The following is a 22,303-nucleotide window of genomic DNA, read 5'->3' as shown; positions in this document are numbered from 1 at the left end:
ACATACACAGGCACACAGATACACTCACACACAGACATGCACACACACACACAGACACACAGATACACTCACACACACTCATAAAAGACTCAATAGTACACAATTTCTTGTATCCACTGGCTGGATTAAGCTTGTTGATGAATATTCATTCAGTCCTTAAAAACAATGTATGAGAGGGGGCGGTGGGGGTGGGGGTCGGGGTATGGGAGGTTGTCATAATTCATCTGCTTTTGTTCCGCATTTGTTTCTCTCTTAAACCCCCCCCCGCTGCGGAGAGAGGAGAGGAGAGGAGAGGAGAAGTTCAGCCGGGGCAGCCACGCTCTGAAAGTGGCGTGCACGCCTCTCTCTCTTAATGACTGTAAACTGGTAAACAGCAGGTTTCCACACGCCGGGACAACAAGAGAGAGCCAGGGGCGGCACCTGTATCAGGAGCGCAGCGGAATTAATTTACCTAATCGTTTGGTAATTAAGACCCCGCTAACGAGCCGACTGCAAGGTAAGTGCCTTTCCCAGCATGCCGAGGACCGTGGAGAATCGCCGGCCCTGTGATTTATCCCCCGTCCCCGGTGATGAATGCAGAAAATTCATAATCAATGAGAGAGTGTGTGTGTGAGAGAGAGGAAGAAGTAAGGATGCGTGTGTGTGTGTGTGTGTGAGAGAGAGGAAGAAGTAAGGATGTGTGTGTGTGTGTGTGTGTGTGTGTGAGAGAGAGGAAGAAGTAAGGATGTGTGTGTGTGTGTGTGTGTGTGTGTGTGTGAGAGAGGAAGACGTAAGGATGTGTGTGTGTGTGTGTGAATGTGTGTGAGTGTGTGTGTGTGAATGTGTGTGTGTGTGTGCGAGTGTGTGTGCGTGTGTGAATGTGTGAGTGTGTGTGTGTGTCTGTGAGTGTGCGTGTGTGTGTGTGTGTGTGAGTGCGTGTGTGCGTGCGTGCGTGCGTGTGAGTGTGTGTGAATGTGTGTAATTATGAATTACCCTCAGAGCGGCAGGCTACTAATGAATAGTCATGAATCGTCTCTGACAGGAAGGGGAGGAGACAGGAGCAGGACGCCGACATGCCTCAAACCAATCAGAGTAAATGATGTCTGCTCTGCGAGCCGCAGAACTGCCGATAGTGTCCTCCACACCACCGGAGGAGGGAGGGAGGGAGAGAGGGGGCAATGAAGGAAAGCGGAAAGAGGTAAGAGTGAAAAAGAGGGGGAAAAGGAGAAAGAAGAGGTGTGGTGTGTCACAAGCATTCGATCAGACAGCAAGGTGTGTAAGGGACAAGGTCGTTCCGACAGGTCCGTGCTACTTTGGGGTCCATGATCCACACTCCTTTCTATGCATCACACATTCACACACACACACACACACTCACAAACACTCACTCACACTCACACAGGGCTTTGGCAGGGCAGGGCACCAGTGCTCAGAACTTTTAGACCGTGATCTGCTTTTATTGGATGATGTAAAGAGTCCTGGGGTAACTGAAAGAAATATCTGTGCACAACACGCACATCTGGGTGCAGTATAATTCATTAAAGTCAAATGCATTGATAAAATACAAGCATAAATCATAAATGAGATTACATAATTTAACAGGTGATAAATGACAAGAAATCATAAATCATTTTATAGAATATAATCCTGAAACACAAATTATAGAACAGTAATCCCACACAGCAAACCAACATTAACACACACACACACACACACACACATTCACAAGAACAGCAGTGACAGTACGACGAGCAGTGTGTGAGCCAGACACACGAAAACTGGATTACTGAATGAAGGCTCTCAGGATACCGCTAAACCAGCCGAGCGAGAGCGAGAGAGAGAGCGAGAGAGAGAGAGCGAGAGAGAGAGAGAGAGAGAGAGAGAGAGAGAGAGAGAGAGAGAGAGAGAGAGAGAGAGAGAGAGAGCAGACCCCAGACGTCCGGTCAGAACGCGGAGCGCTTGTTCCCAGATTACAGATGTTCACCCTTGCCGCCTGTGCGTCACCAAAGTTAATATGAGGATTAGAGCACCGCTGCAAACTGAAACGGTTTTAGCTCGGGGGAGGGAATGGCAAACGATGCATTACCTCAATAGTAGAAGACAGTGATACAAACGAATTAAAGGAAAGTAAACGCACAGGTTCACTGGCTAATCAGTTAGCGGATCGGAACACCTGCGATATGGTTAATCATTCAAAATGTATATTTTTTGTCGTGTTTTTTCCTAACAACTCTCTAAGGGATGCTGCAACATCGCCCGTTGTTGCGAATTAAAACCAGCAGGAGGATCTCAGCGCTGAAGGCTACCGACACGCCAACCGTCCCGCAGAGTAGGTACACTTAGATTTGTGACGCGGTTAACAGTCCTGCTTCGACGCTGGTTACCTCATAACTTCTTCGCATGGGTTGTCGCCAGCTGTCGTTGCACAGCGTTCCCACTCTACCACCACACAGAAAGAAAGAACCGACAGTTGAACTCGAGTTTCAGCGCACAGCAGCAAGCAGAGATCGAACCCCTCTTGGGGTTCCCCCCGTTAATTAGGATACATAGCAGTAGCTGCTTTTCCACTCTGGATCTGCGCTAGGCTATATATGATTTTAAAAAGACGGTGTGTACCAAAATGATCTTACTATGATAATAGAGTCGTTAATTTAAAATAATTTCCGTCCCCCTTAAGCTTACGAGATTTCGCTCTAATAAAACCGAGTTATTCCATTGATGCATTACCTTTATCGAATCCGAATGAAAACGGATCGCTTAAATAAAATACAACGAGAAGCAATTGCATTGCTGTTAATAAACACCGCTCTAACGGATAGAGATCTCAGGGCGATTTCATCCTGACAGAACGCATCTCATAAAACACCAGTCACTGACATCTCCGCCAGCGAAACAATTACTCATGTCGGGGGAAATGATAAGCAATCTCGTATCCTTGCATACCCACGGGGAAAACATTCATCTGACCATCCATCCAAAGAGCACGCAAATGAAGTGAGTCTCCACTCTCGCGATTCAAGAATAGGTTAAAGTGTTCCGTTTGCTTCAGCGGTCGTCTAAGCGGCGTTCGCGTCTTGCTCATCAACTTTTGCTGCCGATTTCAAAGAAAAAAGATAGCAATTCAATGCAAGGGGAAAATACGAAAACTTCAAGCAGGACTATTTTCCCGTGGTAGTGCCCTAAACGGGATGGCAAATTAATGTTAAATCTTCGCACAGAAAGGAAACATTGCTTAACACAGTTGCAACAAAATTTAAATCGCATCAAGTAATGGAAAGGTTTACTTACTGAACTGTAGAGCAACAGGCACGATTAAGCACGCGAAATTTAAATGGAATCTCATACTTTTAAGTCCGACAAGAAAATCTGACAGAAAAGGAAACTAATGTTGGACCAAAAAAAAAAAGAAAACAGTTGGGTAAATTCTGTAATCCACACGGAAATATGAATGGCAAAAGCAGAGAACGCAAAACAGGACTCTTCAGACAGCTGCCTGTTCCATCAGTGTATGAGTGAGACTAAGCGAGTGAAATGTTCGCAGCCCAGAGAGAGGAGGGGTTGCGGGGGGCGTGTGCGAGGTGGAGACAGACATCCGAGAGCTTTTATCCGCAAAAGCGCACATTTGACGAAGGGGATTGAATGTTCACAGTTCCGTTCAGGCTACAGTATGAAAATAATGGAAAGTCATAGTAATTAATGCAAAGGCGTAATTAATTTTGAGAATGCGATTTGCTAATGTACATGTTAACCATAGACGTATTTAGAAAAAGAACTGACACTTTAATTTTTGTTTAAAGTATCAGGTTCATCTTTATCTTATATCTTTGAACGGTTAATATCACAGGTTTCGTGTCAAATGCATCTTTCTCCTAAACGGGGGTGACGAAATGTCTCATTCTCTACAACCCTTAAACGCCGGTAGAGATTTATGAAAGAGGCTGCAATTAATTAACCATAAGTTTGTTGTAATATACAGAAAATACAATATATGCACAATCAGTCCTCAGTCAAAATTCCTCCAAATCCCATTTTAATATTGCTGCAACTTTTTTTTCTTTCATCCCCCTGCACAGAATCTCCACTCCGCCTAGCGGAGAAACAGAGTAGTGCATGGGACCTTTAAAGCTGAGAGGCTCTGCATTCTTGCATCCTCCAAACCCCCAACCCCCCCCCCCCCCAACAAAGAGGATACTCAAAAACACACTAATCAAAACACCAATTTTTATTAATGAACAACGTCATTTTTTATCCAAAAACGTCAAACCTAAGGTAAAAGAAACAAGTGTAAAATATACAACAAAATATTCCAAACACAATGAACAAAACATTTCCCCTAAACACAGCTGAAAAATACAAATGATCGGATTTCTTACACAAACAAAAGCTCAACCTAAGTTTTATGAACCTGGAAAATATATTTATATATGTATATATACCACACATGTGCAAGCCTCCAGACATTCAATTCTGTGTTATCTTCACCCTGATCAGTGTCAAACATGACTAAATGGAGGAGTAATGCATCTACGTCATCCTGATTAGTTAAAGCGGTTACCTGTCAACCAGCGCGTTTACATTAGCATTATTTAAGACCGGGAAACGGTCAGCTATCGGAATATACGGCCTGAAAACGGGGTTGGTATTCATTCGAAAACAAAACGGCGGAGTAATACTGAGTACAATGCAAATGACGGATGGAGCAGGTGGCAATTTTCCCCAAATTATATTTATATTTAAAAACAGACCTGAAACTAGTTGCAGCATTTCTCGGCTGCTTGAAGTTCGGCCCTTCGAGAGAAAAAAAAAAAAAAGAAAAAAAAAAAAAGGTTATGTCCTTGAAAATTTAAGTATGCCCCTCGTGTTTTTGACGATGCAGGGTTTAACAAGCAAGAACATGCTCAAATGTCTTTTGTCAACAGTTGTTAAAAGCTGACCTAGAATCAGGAACCTCCAAAAAAATATTTCACAATTGGGAAAAAAATCTCCAAAACAGAAAGCAGTTAAATGTGGGGGGGGTTCTAACACTAGTCAGCCATGCAAATTCGTTCTAACAGTTAGGAAAGGCTTTCTGTGTTTAACATGGGTCTTGAAATAGTCTGTGGAAAAGTTTGCCACTAAAAGCGTGCGTTCAAGGTGAGAGGCACATCGCCTGTTCTCCGTTTGTTCAGTCTAATGGTCCAGCCCCCCCCCCCCCCCCCCTCACAGTTCTGAAGGTCAGGGGTCAAACAGAGGGCATCATGGGACCTGGAGTTCACCCGTCCATGCATTCTCACTCTCTTTATGGCTTCTCTGCATCCAGCTGACTCTCAGCGTGGCCGTCGCATTTGCCCTCAGGTCACCCCGCGGATAAATACTCCAAAGGAATTAACAAGGGACAACGACATAATATCAGTAACAAACATAAGGACTATCATCCGACGTACAGCCTTTTTTCATTTTTCAAAGACAAGCTATGGAAATACGGCATCGGCCAATTTAACTCCAATTTTCCCCCCCAGATATATTTGTGGTCCGAATTCAAATGTAATCAGGAGTCAGGATGAACTCAGAGACCCAGATTCACACGGCACACCACAGCTGTGCAGCCGAATGAAACATCCACTTTAACAATTTCACAGTACGTTTCCCCCCCTCTAATTCTGATTGGCATGTAGGTGAGCCAATCAAATCCCTCTGCTTTGGAGGCCAAAGTTTGATTGGTTTGAGTAAGCGCTTGCGTTTAGCCCAGCTACACCTTCCCCCCCCAGCGATTGGGAATGGTCTCAAGCACCACCAGAGCTTTAATTGAGGGCACAAACCTAATAATGACAGAATGTACACTACGTTTTAAGGCACTTCTAAACTTCCTGCACTTGTTGGCTCGGGAGGACAGACCGACTCGTTAACATCGGGAGACCGCGGACCGAGTCCTACTAGTGCCTCTCAAAGAAAAGTGACATCACTACGAATTCACAGGGTTGGAGGACGCCCGAAAACGGATCTCTTCCAAGGGGTTTTCCAGGGGTGCGCGCGGGGACTTTATCTTGGCTTAAAAAACGCTGAGGCTGTTGAACAGATATAATAGGGGGTTTTTTCAGACGCAGGAAGGCTTCATCTGTCAGCGATTACAACACAAACGATTTCCCCCGTAGCCGGAGCGGGGAGAAGCACTCATGGAGAGCTCGGTACCGCACCGAGGGTCACATTCACAGGCTGCAGGGGCGTTCGCTGTCAGCACAGACTTCGTGGGCAGTGGGGGATAGTTTACATTTTTGGAGACTTGTGACACAGTCCGGCCTCCAGGGGGTTTCCAGGTGGGTGCAGACGCAGTCGTCGGTAACCAAGCGCCAATCGGCACAACACCGCCCTCTAGGGAGCCACTGGTGTAATGCAGGCGCTTATAACACCTTAACAACAGTCACAATGTTATAGTGTTATAAATACAAGCAGCTATGTTAAGCCTAGATGAGTGATAATATGAATTACTTGATATTTATTCATCTTTGTAACTATTTGGTAAATATGAAGCACCCTCATATCTGACGTGCACAGCCACGGAGAGGACGTTACCTAACCTCAGAAGAGGAACGTTTCAAGTGCACAGCATTTCTTAGCCTGATCTCTAGAGTATCCACACCCATAACTGCACCACCTCTACAAGGTGTTGACCTGCCCCAAACTTCACATAAAAACCTGAAACAAAAGTACAGAAGCAGCAGAGTGGTATTAACAGAGACTGCTACGGAGCCCACAGGAAGCAGTCCAGGTTTCAAACAAGTTTACTCCTAACTGACAAACTGAGAGCAGGGGGAGGGGCCATAGGAGGTGGGGCCGGGTTAAGGGCCAGACAGCTCCGCCCACAATGAGAGGAAGCCATTTTGTACCGTGGGATTCAATTCCTGCTTTCTTTTCACGGACAAAAGATGACCAAAAAAAAAAAAAAAAAAAAAAAAAAAAAATGGCTGCTATGGCAATAAAACATGGAGAAATGGAAATGGAGACGCCATCTCCACGGCTACAGTCTTTTCAGTTCCGGTTTCCGGGACAACGACGACCTGGGCTGTCTGTACGCAAACGGTCTCCGCCTGGTTCCACTGTCATTTCAGCTCTCCCGCTGTACTTCAGTACTGCTGTCCCCGCTCCCCCATGAGCAAAATAAGGAGTTAGAAAAACCTGTCAAAAAAAGGCGAGTGGCATTCCAGCGTCAGTTTCCTGCCAAGGAGACATGACCAGCCAACAGAACAGCTCCCTCTGGAGGGCGGGCGGGGTGTGGGCGACGCTAGGGATACCCCCGTCTTTAGTGCTCTGTTTCTTGTTAAAATAAAAGCCAAAAGCGCAGGGGGGGAGGGGGCGGGGGGGTAGATTAGGCAGGACGGGATGCAGGGGGACAAACAGTGTAAAAAGTTTTTTTCTTTTTTTCTTCTTCTTTTCTTCTTTTTAAGAGGCGCTGACTGGAGGTGCAGTCTCCTGCTGTGGACTACATGTCCCATCAGCCCCTCTGGGAGACACGGGTCACAGGTGGGAGACTAGTGGGTGACCAGGCCCTGCAGCATCATCATTAGGCGCCGCGCTCTCTTGCTCAGGGGGCCCTGCTGGTCCTGCTGCAGGAACTGGAACAGCTTCTGCCGGACCTGCGCCAGGACCGAGCTCATGTGGTCCCGCGTGACCGGGTCACCGTGGTCCAGGTTCATCACCGCGTCCTCCAGGTAACTGCGGAGACAGGGAGAGACATTTTATTAGGACAACAAGAGACATACAATTATTCTCACCCAAACCATTCAAACAGACAAAATTGAAGAGAAAGACAGACAAAAAAAATAAAAATAAAAAACAGACCAAGAAACCCCCAGACACAAAAACAACCCTACTCCCCCCCCAAAAAAACAACAAGAAACATAACAAAAAATATGAACTTTAACAGAGAGGGGGGTGGGGGTGGGCGGGTGGGGGAGAGAGAGAAAGAATAGTGATGGAGAGTGTGAGAGAGAAAGACCAGAGAAATAGAGGAGAGAGAAAGCAAGATTAAAAAACGGGGAGAGAATGAGCACACGTCTCAGATAATGAGATATTTACTTGTGGCTCACAGATCCACATACCAAGACAAAATTATCTGTGGAGAAAGGATTAAAAAATAATAATGAGCGTAGAGGAAGGGTGAAAAATAGAAGCATAAAGGTGCAGGTCAGAGTAACCCTGACCTTCAGCATCAAAGAGTGAAGACAAAATTAGCAGGAAAAAAAATTAATAAATCAGGACCCCAATCACACCTCAGACTCAGTCATGCACCTACTCCAGCTCTGTGAAACACACCAGGGCAATGAGCCCAATGAAGCCAGCCGTTATGACACACCACAGAACTACATTTCCCATAGGCACCCCGACGGCTAAAATTCTCCATCTTTTTGGCCGGGCGACAGCATTTCGGCTAACACAGCCAAACAGAAACAGGAGCGCAGAAACATCCCTCCTTTTGCTGGAGCAGTGCCTCGTGCTCACCTCGTTAGGGATTTAAAAAATACATGGAAGTACAATTTTGTTTAATTCCCCCCCCTCCTTCGCAAACACAGAAAGTTAGATAACCCAATCCTGTGCAGGCCCAAATCCCGCTCAGGCACCAGATGGGCCTGGCCCACAATGCATTGGGAGATAAGTCCCAATTTTTCCATCGGTAGACCAATCCAATACATTAAAAACGGCGGGGGGCGGTTATGACAGCACTGATCCAGCAGTCGGAGAGAGCCATTACCCTCCCTGTTCTGGGGCTGGATGCTGTAAACCCCAAGGGCTCTGGCTGGGTGGGCCCTCTGTGCGCTTGCGGGAATAGCGGGATTGAAGGGGGTCGAGGGGAAAGTGTAATTTCAGCGCAGTCCTCCCTCAGCGAGCAGAGCGGTGACAGTGTTATATGAGCTTTAATGGCACCGGGTCTCACAGGATATTAATTCACATCCAGATTTAAGTAGGCCTGTGGGTATTTTTAGATGTGCTCATATTCACTCATACACACGTGCGAGTATGCACACACGTATGCGCACGCACGCACGCACGCACGCACGCACGCACGCACGCACGCACGCACGCACGCACGCACGCACGCACGCACGCACGCACGCACGCACACACGCACACACGCACACACACACACACACGGCGACAGGTGGCAGAAAACATCTACATTTCAGATGCAGGCCAATAAAATAAGCTCACAGTCTGGAAATGCAAGTCAGCCATAAATAGCTCATTATCATCAGTGCCCTTATTTCAGAATTCAAAGTTGGTATTCTAGAACTCCACTGCTTTCAATTAGCAGCTGCGATTGTTACATCAGCATTAGAGTGTTCAGTTAAGAGCGTTCTAGTCTTATAACTGTGACCTCACCGCTTTAAGGGTTAAGACACTGGGCAGGGTTCAGACTCCAGGCTTAAACAGCAGCCTGTAAAAAGCCTGGCTGAACTGAACAGATGTATGTGGGGGTCGGAGGCTCTTTCTGGCTCCAGTGCAGTTTAATAAATGAAATATTAATGCTGCTAATCAGCCCGACAGAAGCTATGCTCCAGCATGGAGGCAGACACCGCACTCTAGCTCTGAACAAAGGACAAAAATAAAACCCCTCATCTTTAGCCAAGGATAGACCGGGGAACTGTGTGCATGTGCATGTACCTGATCTTGAGTTTGGAGCGGGTTGCCAGGTTGGTGCAGAGCTGCTGGATGAGGGTGTGTGTGTGTGAGTGTGAGTGTGAGTGTGAGTGTGAGTGTGAGTGTGAGTTTGGGACGCGTGTATGTACCTGATCTTGAGTTCGGAGCGGGTTGCCAGGTTGGTGGAGAGCTGCTGGATCAGGGACAGGAGAACAGGCTGGATCAGAGGACAGGGGTGCTGGCTGAACACCTGCTGGGAGTCGATGGTCTCACACACGTACAGAACCAGGTTCAGATCCGCCGCAGAGAGAGCCTGTACAGAGAACACAGCAGGGGTCAGAGTACACACTATACCCTACACCCTACAGAATATACCCTACAGCCTACAGCCTATACCACACACCCTACACCCCATAGCCAACACCATATACCCTACACAGGCCTAAGAGTACACAATACACACCACACACTACACACTACACCCTATACCCCACACCCTGCAGCCTGCAGCATATACCCCATACCACCCTATACCCTACAAAGAGCTCGCCTGGGTGTGGGGCAGGAGTTACCTGCTGGAAGGCCTGGTTGAGCTGGGACAGGTGTATTTGGGTTAGGGGACAGGTGTGTTTGGGTATATGGGGGCAGTAGTTACCTGCTGGAAGGCCTGGTTGAGCTGGGACAGGTGTATTTGGGTTAGGGGACAGGTGTGTTTGGGTATATGGGGGCAGTAGCTACCTGCTGGAAGGCCTGGTTGAGCTGGGACAGGTGTATTTGGGTTAGGGGACAGGTGTGCTTGGGTATATGGGGGCAGTAGTTACCTGCTGGAAGGCCTGGTTGAGCTGGGACAGGTGTATTAGGGCTATGGGACAGGTGTGTTTGGGTATATGGGGCAGTAGTTACCTGCTGGAAGGCCTGGTTGAGCTGGGAGAGGTGTATTAGGGTTATGGGACAGGTGTGTTTGGGTATATGGGGGCAGTAGTTACCTGCTGGAAGGCCTGGTTGAGCTGGGACAGGTGTATTAGGGCTAGGGGACAGGTGTGTTTGGGTATAGGGGGGCAGTAGTTACCTGCTGGAAGGCCTGGTTGAGCTGGGACAGGTGTATTAGGGCTATGGGACAGGTGTATATGGGTGTATATGGGGGCAGTAGTTACCTGCTGGAAGGCCTGGTTGAGCTGGGACAGGTGTATTAGGGCTATGGGACAGGTGTATATGGGTGTATATGGGGGCAGTAGTTACCTGCTGGAAGGCCTGGTTGAGCTGGCCCTGCTGCAGCAGCTGTAGCACGCTGGCCTGCTGGGCCTGGTAGTCCAGGTGGGCGGTGGGGATGGGGGTCCCAGCGGCTGAGCGCATGGCCTGCATGATGCTGGAGGTGACCAGGGCCTGCTGCTCCTTCATGGCCAGCCCCACCTCACCCTTCACAATGCACTGCACCTGCGTCAGGATCGAGTCCTGCAGACTGGGGGCACACAGCGCCTCGGTCACACCACCGACACCACTCTAACCATATAGCACTTATACCACTCTCAACCATAGAGCACTTATACCACTCTAAACCATACAGCACCCATACCACTCTAAACCATACACCACATATACCACTCTAAACCATACACCACATATACCACTCTAAACCATACAGCACCTATACCACTCTAAACCATACACCACCTATACCACTCTAAACCATACAGCACCTATACCACTCTAAACCATACACCACCGACACCACTCTAAACAATACAGCACATATACCACTCTCAACCATACAGCACATATACCACTCTAAACCATACAGCACCCATACCACTCTAAACCATACACCACATATACCACTCTAAACCATACAGCACATATACCACTCACAACTATATACCACCCTCAAGCATAGAGCACATATACCACTCTAAACCATACAGCACCTATACCACTCTAAACCATACAGCACCTATACCACTCTGAACCATACACCACCTATACCACTCTAAACCATACACCACCTATACCACTCTAAACCATACAGCACATATACCACTCTAAACAATACAGCACATATACCACTCTAAACAATACAGCACATAGACCACTAAACAATACAGCACATATACCACTCTAAACAATACAGCACATATACCACTCTAAACAATACAGCACATATACCACTCTAAACAATACACCACTTATACCACTCTAAATACATTGCTTATACCACTAACCTCCAATCATACATCACGTATACTAACAATCCCAAACCACACATCAATTATACCTCTAAACTCAAACCTCACTTATACCACTAGCTTAAAATCATACGCCACCTATACCACTAACCAACAATCACACATCTCTCAGACTAACCATCCCAAACCATACAGTACTTATACCACTATCCTAAATCATACATAACATACATACATACATACATAACATACATACATACATACATACATAACTAAATCCACTTACACCACTCGTTTACATCACACAGCACTGTTCCCAGCCCTCCCAGATGACATACAGTAATCTCACACCCACATCACAGACAGGCAGACAGACGAGTGCCAGTCCCAGTGGCACGGTTGTCTCGGGCATGACTCTCAGCTGCTGAGGAGACGGGTTCCCGTCCCGGGCCGTGTGTCCTTGTGAAATAATGATGAGCCGTGGTGTTCACACGCACCGGGAGCGGAGAGTTCTGCACGCATGTTTAATCACGTGCAGAAAGTGGAGCAGCCAGCGGGCGTGCTGCCTCTGCAGCACGGCTCTGTTACTAGGCTACAGTGCGTATGGAAACATCAGCTCAGGACCAGAGTGAGCGAGAACGTGTGTGTGTGGGTGTGTGTGTGTGTGTGGGTGTGGGTGTGGGTGTGGGTGGGTATGTGTATATGAGTGTATGAGAGTAAGAGTGTATGTGTGTGTACGTGCTGTGTGTGCGTGTGCGTGTGTGCGTGTGTGTGTGCGTGTGCGTGTGCATGAGTGTGTGTACACACTCACTTTCCCACAATCATGTACTGTGTGGGTATATGTGTATAAGTGTGTGTGTGTGTGTGTGTGCGTGCGTGTATAAGTGTGTGTGTGTGCGCGTGTATAAGTGTGTGTGTGTGCGCGTGTATAAGTGTGTGTGTGTGTATAAGTGTGTATAAGTGTGTATGCGTGTATGTATGCGTGTATGTATGTGTGTGTGAGTGTGTGTGTGTGTGTGTGTGTGTGTGTGTATAAGTGTGTGTGTGTGTGTGTGTGTGTGTGTGTATAAGTGTGTGTGTGTGTGTGTGTGTGTGTGTGTGTGTATAAGTGAGTGTGTGTGTGTGTGTGTGTGTGTGTGTGTATAAGTGTGTGTGAGTATGTGCGCATGAGTGTATGCGTGTATGAGTGCGTGCGTGTATGTACACACTCACTTTCCCACGATCATGTGCAGCTGGTGCTGCACCTCTGAGCGCACGCTGGCGGTGACGTTGCTGGCCAGCTGGTCGCTGGAGCTCTGGAAGGAGTCGACCAGCTGCTGCAGCTGGCCAATCAGAGGGTCCCGCGCGTCCTGCTCCCGCTGCTTCCTGTTCTTCAGGTGGCTCTCCAGCTGCTGGATGTCTGCGTGGGGAAGAGGCTGCACGGTCACGCACAGCTCGACCGCAACGCGCTGCGCGGTCTCCCACTCGTTGGGTAAATTGATAACAGCGTATGTAGTCTACAGTAGATATAGTACATATAAGAGCTGACAGTGTGTATGTGCTGGAGGCTGGGAGGGGGACTCACTTGTGTGTGCCCTGTTTGAAGATTGATAACAGAGTAAATAGTATGTATAAGAGCAGACAGTGTGTACATGGTGGCGATACTCACACTCGTGAGTGCCCTGTTTGAAGCTGTCGTTGGGTAGATTGATAAGAGTATGTAGTATGTATAAAAGCAGACAGTGTGTATGTGGTGGAGATGCTCACACTCATGCGTGCCCTGCTTGAAGCTGTCGTTGATCTGCTGGAACATGGACTGGCAGCCCTTCTCGAACACCGGCAGCACGATGCTCTGAAACGCCTCCTTATAGGCTGCCTGGATGGGCCCCTGGAGGGCCTCGGCTGCCGCTCGGCCAATCGCGTCAGTGGTGTTCTGCACAGGGGGCGGAGACAGAGGCCATGACTCCTCCCACCTCAGGACGGCAGGGCTTTCAAACGAACGGCCCTTTTGAAAATCGTTCTGTGCCGAACACGACTTCATTTCAGACAAACTGCGCTCACACAACAGAGGGGTGGGGTTATCTAAAACATCCTGAAACACAATATTCATAATCAATAATAACTTATTTAGCTCACCCTCTTATCCAAAGTGATTTACAGGTGATTAGACGAAGCAGGGGACCATCTCCCCAGGAGCAATGTGGGGTTAAGGGCCTTGCTCAAGGGCCCAACAGCTGCACTGATCTTATTGTGGTTACATTGGGGCTTGAACCACCAACCTTCTGGGTCCCAGTCATGCGTCATGCCCCTTAACCACGGCTTAACATAAGGCTACAGGCTGCCCCTACATGATCTTTTGTTAGTCCCTTTTTACAGCAAGTATCAAACAGGTCACGATCTCCATTACACACCACAACACAGATAACAGGCTTGTGAGGGGATGACTAGAGTTTCTTCACTTTAATTAGTTTCTGAAAGTAGTTTGAATCACAGAATCCCAGCAGTAAATTTCTTAAAAGGCCTTTGTGTTTTCAGCATCTGCCTGAGATCCACAACCGCAGGAACAACAGGGAGCAGAGAGAATGAGCTCACTGCAAGGTCTCTGATCGCTGACAAAGAGCACGACGCCACGGCACCACGAAGCAAGCTGAGCTCCTCTCAGAAATGACTACATACCACTGCTCACAGCTCACTTCTTACTCTGCGTACGGAGGAGTTCACACACCCGCTTACAGCTCACTTCTTACTCTGCCTACGGAGGAGTTCACACACCCGCTCACAGCTCACTTCTTACTCTGCGTACGGAGGAGTTCACACACCCGCTTACAGCTCACTTCTTACTCTGCGTACGGAGGAGTTCACACACCCGCTTACAGCTCACTTCTTACTCTGCGTACGGAGGAGTTCACACACCCGCTTACAGCTCACTTCTTACTCTGCGTACGGAGGAGTTCACACACCCGCTCACAGCTCACTTCTTACTCTGCGTACGGAGGAGTTCACACACCCGCTTACAGCTCACTTCTTACTCTGCGTACGGAGGAGTTCACATACCCGCTCACAGCTCACTTCTTACTCTGCGTACGGAGTTCACACACCCGCTTACAGCTCACTTTACTCTGCGTACGGAGGAGTTCACACACCCGCTCACAGCTCACTTCTTACTCTGCGTACGGAGGAGTTCACACACCCGCTCACAGCTCACTTCTTACTCTGCGTACGGAGGAGTTCACACACCCGCTTACAGCTCACTTCTTACTCTGCGTACGGAGGAGTTCACACACCCGCTCACAGCTCACTTCTTACTCTGCGTACGGAGGAGTTCACACAGCCGCTCACAGCTCACTTCTTACTCTGCGTACGGAGTTCACACACCCCCTTACAGCTCACTTCTTACTCTGCGTACGGAGGAGTTCACACACCCGCTTACAGCTCACTTCTTACTCTGCGTACGGAGTTCACACACCCGCTCACAGCTCACTTCTTACTCTGCGTACGGAGTTCACACACCCCCTTACAGCTCACTTCTTACTCTGCGTACGGAGTTCACACACCCCCTTACAGCTCACTTCTTACTCTGCGTACGGAGGAGTTCACACACCCGCTTACAGCTCACTTCTTACTCTGCGTACGGAGGAGTTCACACACCTGATTACAGCTCACTTCTTACTCTGCGTACGGAGTTCACACACCCCCTTACAGCTCACTTCTTACTCTGCGTACGGAGGAGTTCACACACCCGCTTACAGCTCACTTTACTCTGCGTACGGAGGAGTTCACACACCCCCCGACAGCTCACTTCTTACTCTGCGTACGGAGGAGTTCACTCACTTTGCTCTCGTGATAACTCAAACACGGCAGCTACAGTACAGCACTGACAGGTTGGTTTAGCACAACAGAACAGAAGACACCGCTTAAGTAAAGTGGGATCAGTGAAAAAAAGAAAATTCTACCAAGGATGGCCAAAGGGAAAGAAATACAATCGCCTCAAGACACAGGATTGCAACCGTCAGCTAAACCAAGAAGACTGAAACACACACTCACATATCTGCTGATCATCACACTTACACAAACTTTGTACTGCACCATTGAGGAAACTCAATACTCATTGATACCGTGATGCAGGGATAGCATAATAACAAATGATTCTGAACATATACTGGCCTTGTGTTTTACAATCCTTCCTTCAGTCTTGATTCCTGGGCCGTTTCCACAACAAGGTGGACAGTGTAATGTTAGTCAGGGATTCCAAAATCTCTCCTCGAACACCCTCCAGGTTCCACCTCAAGAACACCCGATTAGTGTCAGGAGATGAGATACCAGGACTGGCTCCTGGTACCTGAACCTGTGATGTAAGTGTGGGTACAGAGAGGCGCTGTCCCCTGACCTTTGACTTGACGACCTTGGAGACGTTCTCCTTCAGCGTGCCCTCCACGGCGGTCAGCTTGGCGGCGATGGTGTTGCTGAGCTGCCCCGTGATTGGCTCCAGGCTCTTGGAGATCGCTGCGGGAGTGAGAGTGCACGGCACCATGGGAAATGGAGGAAAGAATGATGGTTAATCAGCGACTGGGGAGTAAAAACTGCTTCTGTACTGGTTTCCTGCAGTTAAGAAAACCTACATCTGTACCTCTCTCTACACTCGCTCCCTTGGCCCTGTGATCACTGCACATGGGCTATCCTACCACTGCTATGCGGACGATACTCAACTCTTCGTCTCGTTCCCGCCGTCTGATACGCAGGTTTCAGCCCGTATCTCCGCTTGCCTGAGGGACATCCAGAGCTGGATGGACAACCACCATCTAAAGCTCAACTCAGGTAAAACTGAAATGATATTCATCCCTGCTAATGCCTCTCCCCATCTGGATCTCTCCATTTCCCTCGGGGATACCACACTCACGCCGTCACCCAGTGCAAGGAACCTCGGCGTGGTGATGGACAGCAGACTGTCCCTTTCCGAGAACATTGCGGCGGTGACCCGGTCTTGCAGGTTCTTCCTATACAACATACGGAGAATCCGCCCCTTTCTCACCCCCTACTCGACCCAGCTCCTGGTCCAAGCGATGGTTCTGTCCCGCCTGGACTACTGCAATTCCCTCTTGGCTGGCCTCCCAGCGTCTGCCATCAGACCCCTCCAACTCATCCAGAATGCAGCAGCTCGTCTGGTCTTCAACCTTCCCAAATACTCACACGTCACCCCCCTGCTTACTTCCCTCCACTGGCTGCCTGTCATGGCTCGCATCAAATTCAAAACATTGGTGCTAGCCTTCCAAGCAGTTAAAGGGTCTTCCCCAGCTTATCTGCAAAAAATCATCAGACCCTACACCCCTGCCAGACCTCTTCGTTCAGCCTCCACAGGCCGCTTGGCACCTCCCCCTCTCAGAACCTCCACCTCACGCTCACGACTACTGTCTGTTCTGGCTCCACGGTGGTGGAACGAACTCCCCGCTGAGGTCAGAACTATAGAATCCCTCCCCACCTTCAAGCGCAAGCTGAAGACACACCTCTTCAAACAGCACCTCTCCCCATCCCTCCCTACCTCCCTGTGAACCTTAATTGTTGTCTCTGTGACTTGTGTATCAGTATTTTAGTTGGCTAGGTAAGCAGTGTTTGGATAGTTAACTTTGGTGACTTTTGCTCTGTTGTTTGTTTGTTCAAAAAAAAAAAAAAAAAAAAAAAAAAAAAAATTGGCCCTTGTCCTTATCTTTGTTGTACAGGTAGCAGTTGAAATTGTACTTACCTCTAGGGTCTTTCAGCGAACTTATCCCTGGTTATGGGTATGCACTTTGTTGTACGTCGCTCTGGATAAGAGCGTCTGCCAAATGCCAATAATGTAATGTAATGTAATGTAATGTACCTGAATAAAACCTGGACTGGCTGGTTTTGAAAAAAAAAACAAAAAACAAAAAACAAAAAAAAAACACATTAAGACACCCCTACTTCAATAGGCAATTTGGCCAAAACGTCTCAATTCATTCTGAAGTCTTGCAGGAAAAAAAAAACAAAAAAAAAGGAAGAGCGATTGTTGACAGTCAAGAAACAAAATGACAGCTGACAGTGTAGAAACAGGAAGTGACATCACAAACCTGTGCTACATATTGAGAAGCCGGCAACTCCACAGGATTGGTGGCTAATGAAGTTGCTGGTGTGAGCAGTAGCTGCTGAATAGGACAGCATCAGCTAATCGTAGTTTAAGATCAAGATCAATCCAAAGTGTCTGGGGAAAGGAAATTACAAAGTGCATCTTTCTGCTAAAGACCACACAACGGCCTGCCAGCTGACCAACCAGGAGGTGGAGTGATCTGCAAAAACCAAACACTCTGCCGGCATAACCCAAAAACACGTGCGGTGATTTTTGCGGGATTATAACAGCCTCAAGTGGGGCGATTCATGCTCAGACTCACTCCATTGAACCTCCTCTGAAACCAGCAGAACTGGTGCTGGAGAACTGGAGTTCTCTTTTTGCCTCTCGTGGAAACTGTTTCCGTATAACGTGAATGGTAAATGGTAAATAGCAGGCATTTATACAGCGCCTTTATCCAAAGCGCTGTACAACTGATGCTTCTCCATTCACCCATTCATACACACACTCACACACCGACGGCGATTGGCTGCCATGCAAGGCGCCGACCAGCTTGTCAGGAGCATTTAGGGGTTAGACGTCTTGCTCAGGGACACTTCGACACAGCCCGGGCGGGGGATCGAACCGGGAACCCTCCGACTGCCAGACGACTGCTCTTACTGCCTGAGCCATGAGGGGCTGTGGGTCTGCACAGAAAAACGTCAACTCTAACAGAGTTTATACGAGTCCAACTCTGTAAGAGTTGATATAAAGGCCCGCTCAGTAAGTTTGGTTGCTAATGAAGACTAATGGCTCACAATGAGCAAAAAAATAGATGAAGAGACGGTACTGTTACTTTAGATAAAGTTTTGTAATAAAATTAATGAAGAACCTTGCGAAAAGCACTCGGGGAAAGGGAAAATAAGGACACACTCCTTCCTCGTTCCATCTCCTGTCTTCCGCAGTTCATTCTTTTCCTTCGTTTCTGATATCTGAAGGTTTTGCAGTCCTGGCAGAGCTCATCACCATGGAAACAAACCCACCGCCTCAGATGTGCTCGACATTGCAGCCTCAGGCGAACCGCACCCGCAACAAAGCGGAGCCGTTGCCCAGGTTACCGAAATGCCAGTTAAAAACAACGAATACCATGATCCACCGAGGCACCCGGTCGCCATCCGTGTCATTTTGGCCCATTAGCAGCCGAGACGACAGAGCGGGGTTTTACCACTGCGAGCTGAAACTCACCGGGGTGAGGTCACTCCCCACACTCACTGCCCTCCTCAGAACGCAAAATGGCTCCCGGTAAAAGGGAGGCCCAGATGTATGGCCACAGACCCTGGATAGGAGGCCGAGCCTTTCAGCGGCAGGAGGAGGTCCCGGGCCGGTCTGCGCTCCGGGGAGGGCAGGGAGCGGATGAGCGGGGCGCAGATAGCGCAGTCTGGGGTGTGGTTCCTGTGAGACTCTCTCGGGCCAGCGGTCGGCAGACTGAGACTGAGTCCAACAGCACCTCCATCAGCACTTCTCACACCAGGCCACTGCCCATCTCTACACACCTGCTCTGATAAATAAGACATACCTTTCCCACTAATAAAAAAATAAAGAAAACCAGAAAGCAATGGAATTTCTGGTAAACTCAAGCCTACATTTGCACATGTGTAAATGCATAATATAGTTTGTAATATCTGATTTAATGCAATTTCAGGAAACACTAAATAGAGATATACAGACTGGTTATGATGTGACCTTAGAGGGGGGGGGGACCCGAGGAGTTTCAGTCTACTTCCTGGTGTTGTCCAACAGAGATCCACCAATCAGTCCGCACTGTTCTATTGGCTGTTACCATCATCCTCCGTGACTGGTAGAGGCCAGCTCAGTTATACTTTACCAGCAAGGTGGCATCACGACTGTGCCGGACAGGAAACAGGAAGCAGGAAGTGTGAAACAGGAAGTAGACTCACTCTGGGGCACGGTCTTCTTCATCTCGTCACGCAGCACCTTGTCCAGGCGGTTGGACAGCGTGTTGGTGAGCGTCTGGGAGAGCTGCTGGGAGAAGTTCTCCTGGACCTGCCGGTTCCGGTCCAGTCCCTCAGCGATCAGACGGTCCATCCTCCGCTCTGAGGTCACCGCAGGGTCAAGGGGTCACAGTGGCACAGTGGTAGAATAGCGACCAGGAGTAAAAGCCTAGGAACTACTCACGTCAACAGACAGACCTGCTAATTCAATCACCACAGGATGACCCTACGGCCTAATTCATACTGCAAGGTATCACAAAATTCACTACCCCCTTAGTGTTATGGGCATGTGCCTCCCCTGATCAAGGCTGGGCACAGCTTAAAGAGCAGTCTCTGAGAGGCACAGGGTTCAGTGAGAACGGCATAAAGAGCAGTCCCTGAGAGGCACAGGGTTCAGTGAGAACGGCTTAAAGAGCAGTCTCTGAGAGGCACAGGGTTCAGTGAGAACGGCTTAAAGAGCAGTCCCTGAGAGGCACAGGGTTCAGTGAGAACGGCTTAAAGAGCAGTCTCTGAGAGGCACAGGGTTCAGTGAGAACGGCTTAAAGAGCAGTCCCTGAGAGGCACAGGGTTCAGTGAGAACGGCTTAAAGAGCAGTCCCTGAGAGGCACAGGGTTCAGTGAGAACGGCTTAAAGAGCAGTCTCTGAGAGGCACAGGGTTCAGTGAAAACAGCTTAAAGAGCAGTCCCTTGGAAGCACTGGGTGCAGTGAGAAACCTGTGTGTGGTTTTGTGTGCTTAGTCACAGCCGTGAGTGGAAATGTGAATCAGTGCATTTTCATCAGCGAATGCTGAAGAGGACAAGATTACATCATAAAAGTGCCGGTTGGGGGGCGTTGCCCTTTTTTGGGCTTTCTGGAGAAGAGGCCTTGTCACGTCATTTATTTAATGCTATAACGCGAACAACAAATACATGTATATTTTTTGGGGGTGGGGGGGAAAGGCCACCACATTTAAAAAGCAGATGCACATTTTCCTTGCCGTAAACAAAGTAACAATGTACTTCAGTCCCGCGCTGGCGTTCTGAATCTTCAGAAAGGACATTTTGTCATGATACGTGTCATTCACAAGAGAACCACGATTAGGTGTGCCCTGACCGTGCCTGAATAAAAAGACAATGACAATGCTGAAGGCCACAGCAGATGTGCTCGTGAGTGACATTACCATATCTACGCATGTTAATATCTCTAAAATAAAGACATGACAACAATGTACGACGGACTACAAGGCCAAGCGTGGGCATCGGCCTGTGAATAATGAATAAACTAATAGTTTTACCGACCGCCGGCCGGGCCTACACAAGGTCCTCCAAGCAAATGCACAAAAAGCTTTGAAATGTGATGACAGAGCACTAGAGAAAAGTAATGGGGGGGGGGGGGGGGGGGGGGTGTGATTCATGTAATTTGAACAAAGGGGCAGTAAGATGAATAAATAAATAAATGAGGGAGTAAGAGAAAAGCGTGGCATGTGGATGTGGAGGTCCCATGACTCTCTGGGGCTTAAGGCGTTGCGTAAGGCGCTCGGGACGGGGCCCGGAGCAAATCCGGATTAGGATAAAGAGGAACGCCGTGGCTCCGAGCCGCTCTTCCCCCACACACCAGGACTCTACGCCGTCCCCATTTTAGGGGCATTTACTCTGGAAGAATTGTGCGCTCGCGGGGGAAAAATGACTTACGAGCACACCGACTAATTGGGATGCATTAGTGTGCCCCGACACTGAAAAATTCAGCAGCACATTAATGCATGCTAATTAGTAGATGTGCTCCTTAATTATGTTTCCCGTTAGCGAGGAGCACATGTGGTGCTAAATTGAAAAATTCACAAGCAGATGTTCTCCTTGGAAAAAATGTTTTTCGGAGCTCAGAGGTCCCCAACAGACCTCGGGACCCTTTCTAAACAGCCCGGCATCCGTGTGTGTCCCTCACGGAACTCCACACGACGGGAGAGGCCGGTGTCTCACACACAGATGGGATCACTGCACAGAGGCCATCACAGTCCTCTGACTGCATGAATGGTAAATGGTAAATGGTTGGCATTTATATAGCGCCTTTATCCAAAGCGCTGTACAATTGATGCTTCTTATTCACCCATTCATACACACACTCACACACCGACGGCGATTGGCTGCCATGCAAGGCCCCAACCAGCTCGTCAGGAGCATTTGGGGGTTAGGTATCTTGCTCAAGGACACTTCGACACAGCCCGGGCGGGGGATCGAACCGGCAACCCTCCGACTGCCAGACGACTGCTCTTACTGCCTGAGCCATGTCGCCCCTGCCTGGACTCAGCTCACACTCTCACCCAAAGCACATTCTTACCCAGCCCATTTCCGCATTAATATCACAAAGACATCTGTGCAGCGCAGGGGCCACGCATTTCAAATATATACACCTGAAATGCATCTGAAGCCATTAAAAGGTCTGCATTTGAAATGCATTAGAAACTTTTAAAATGCATGCATTTGAAACGCATTTGAAACCTATAGAAT

At 48.5% G+C, this 22,303-nt stretch overlaps 2 protein-coding genes across 7 annotated transcripts in view; both read right to left on the bottom strand.

Annotated features, from left to right (window-relative positions):
* Window positions 1–3,473, bottom strand: part of nrn1la (neuritin 1-like a) — a 34,821-nt gene extending 31,348 nt beyond the window's left edge. The window contains exon 1 of the mRNA XM_061247119.1: window positions 3,268–3,473. Within this exon, the coding sequence (XP_061103103.1) occupies window positions 3,268–3,322 (55 nt within the window). The 5' untranslated portion in view covers window positions 3,323–3,473. The remainder of the gene's footprint in view (window positions 1–3,267) is intronic.
* A 1,701-nt stretch (window positions 3,474–5,174) lies between these two features.
* Window positions 5,175–22,303, bottom strand: part of edc4 (enhancer of mRNA decapping 4) — a 40,630-nt gene continuing 23,501 nt past the window's right edge. For all 6 annotated transcript variants that reach the window (XM_061246524.1, XM_061246526.1, XM_061246527.1 and 3 more), the window contains exons 23-29: window positions 19,767–19,922; window positions 16,138–16,253; window positions 13,518–13,683; window positions 12,984–13,170; window positions 10,831–11,050; window positions 9,741–9,904; window positions 5,175–7,668 (exon numbers count right to left, since the gene is read on the bottom strand). In XM_061246524.1, the coding sequence (XP_061102508.1) occupies window positions 7,485–7,668; window positions 9,741–9,904; window positions 10,831–11,050; window positions 12,984–13,170; window positions 13,518–13,683; window positions 16,138–16,253; window positions 19,767–19,922 (1,193 nt within the window). In that variant the 3' untranslated portion in view covers window positions 5,175–7,484. The remainder of the gene's footprint in view (window positions 7,669–9,740; window positions 9,905–10,830; window positions 11,051–12,983; window positions 13,171–13,517; window positions 13,684–16,137; window positions 16,254–19,766; window positions 19,923–22,303) is intronic.

The sequence above is a fragment of the Conger conger genome, chromosome 6, assembly GCF_963514075.1.
Source record: "Conger conger chromosome 6, fConCon1.1, whole genome shotgun sequence".
Taxonomy (NCBI): Eukaryota; Metazoa; Chordata; class Actinopteri; order Anguilliformes; family Congridae; genus Conger; species Conger conger.
The sequence above is the reverse complement of the archived record's forward strand: the minus strand, read 5'-3'. Positions and strand labels throughout refer to the sequence as shown.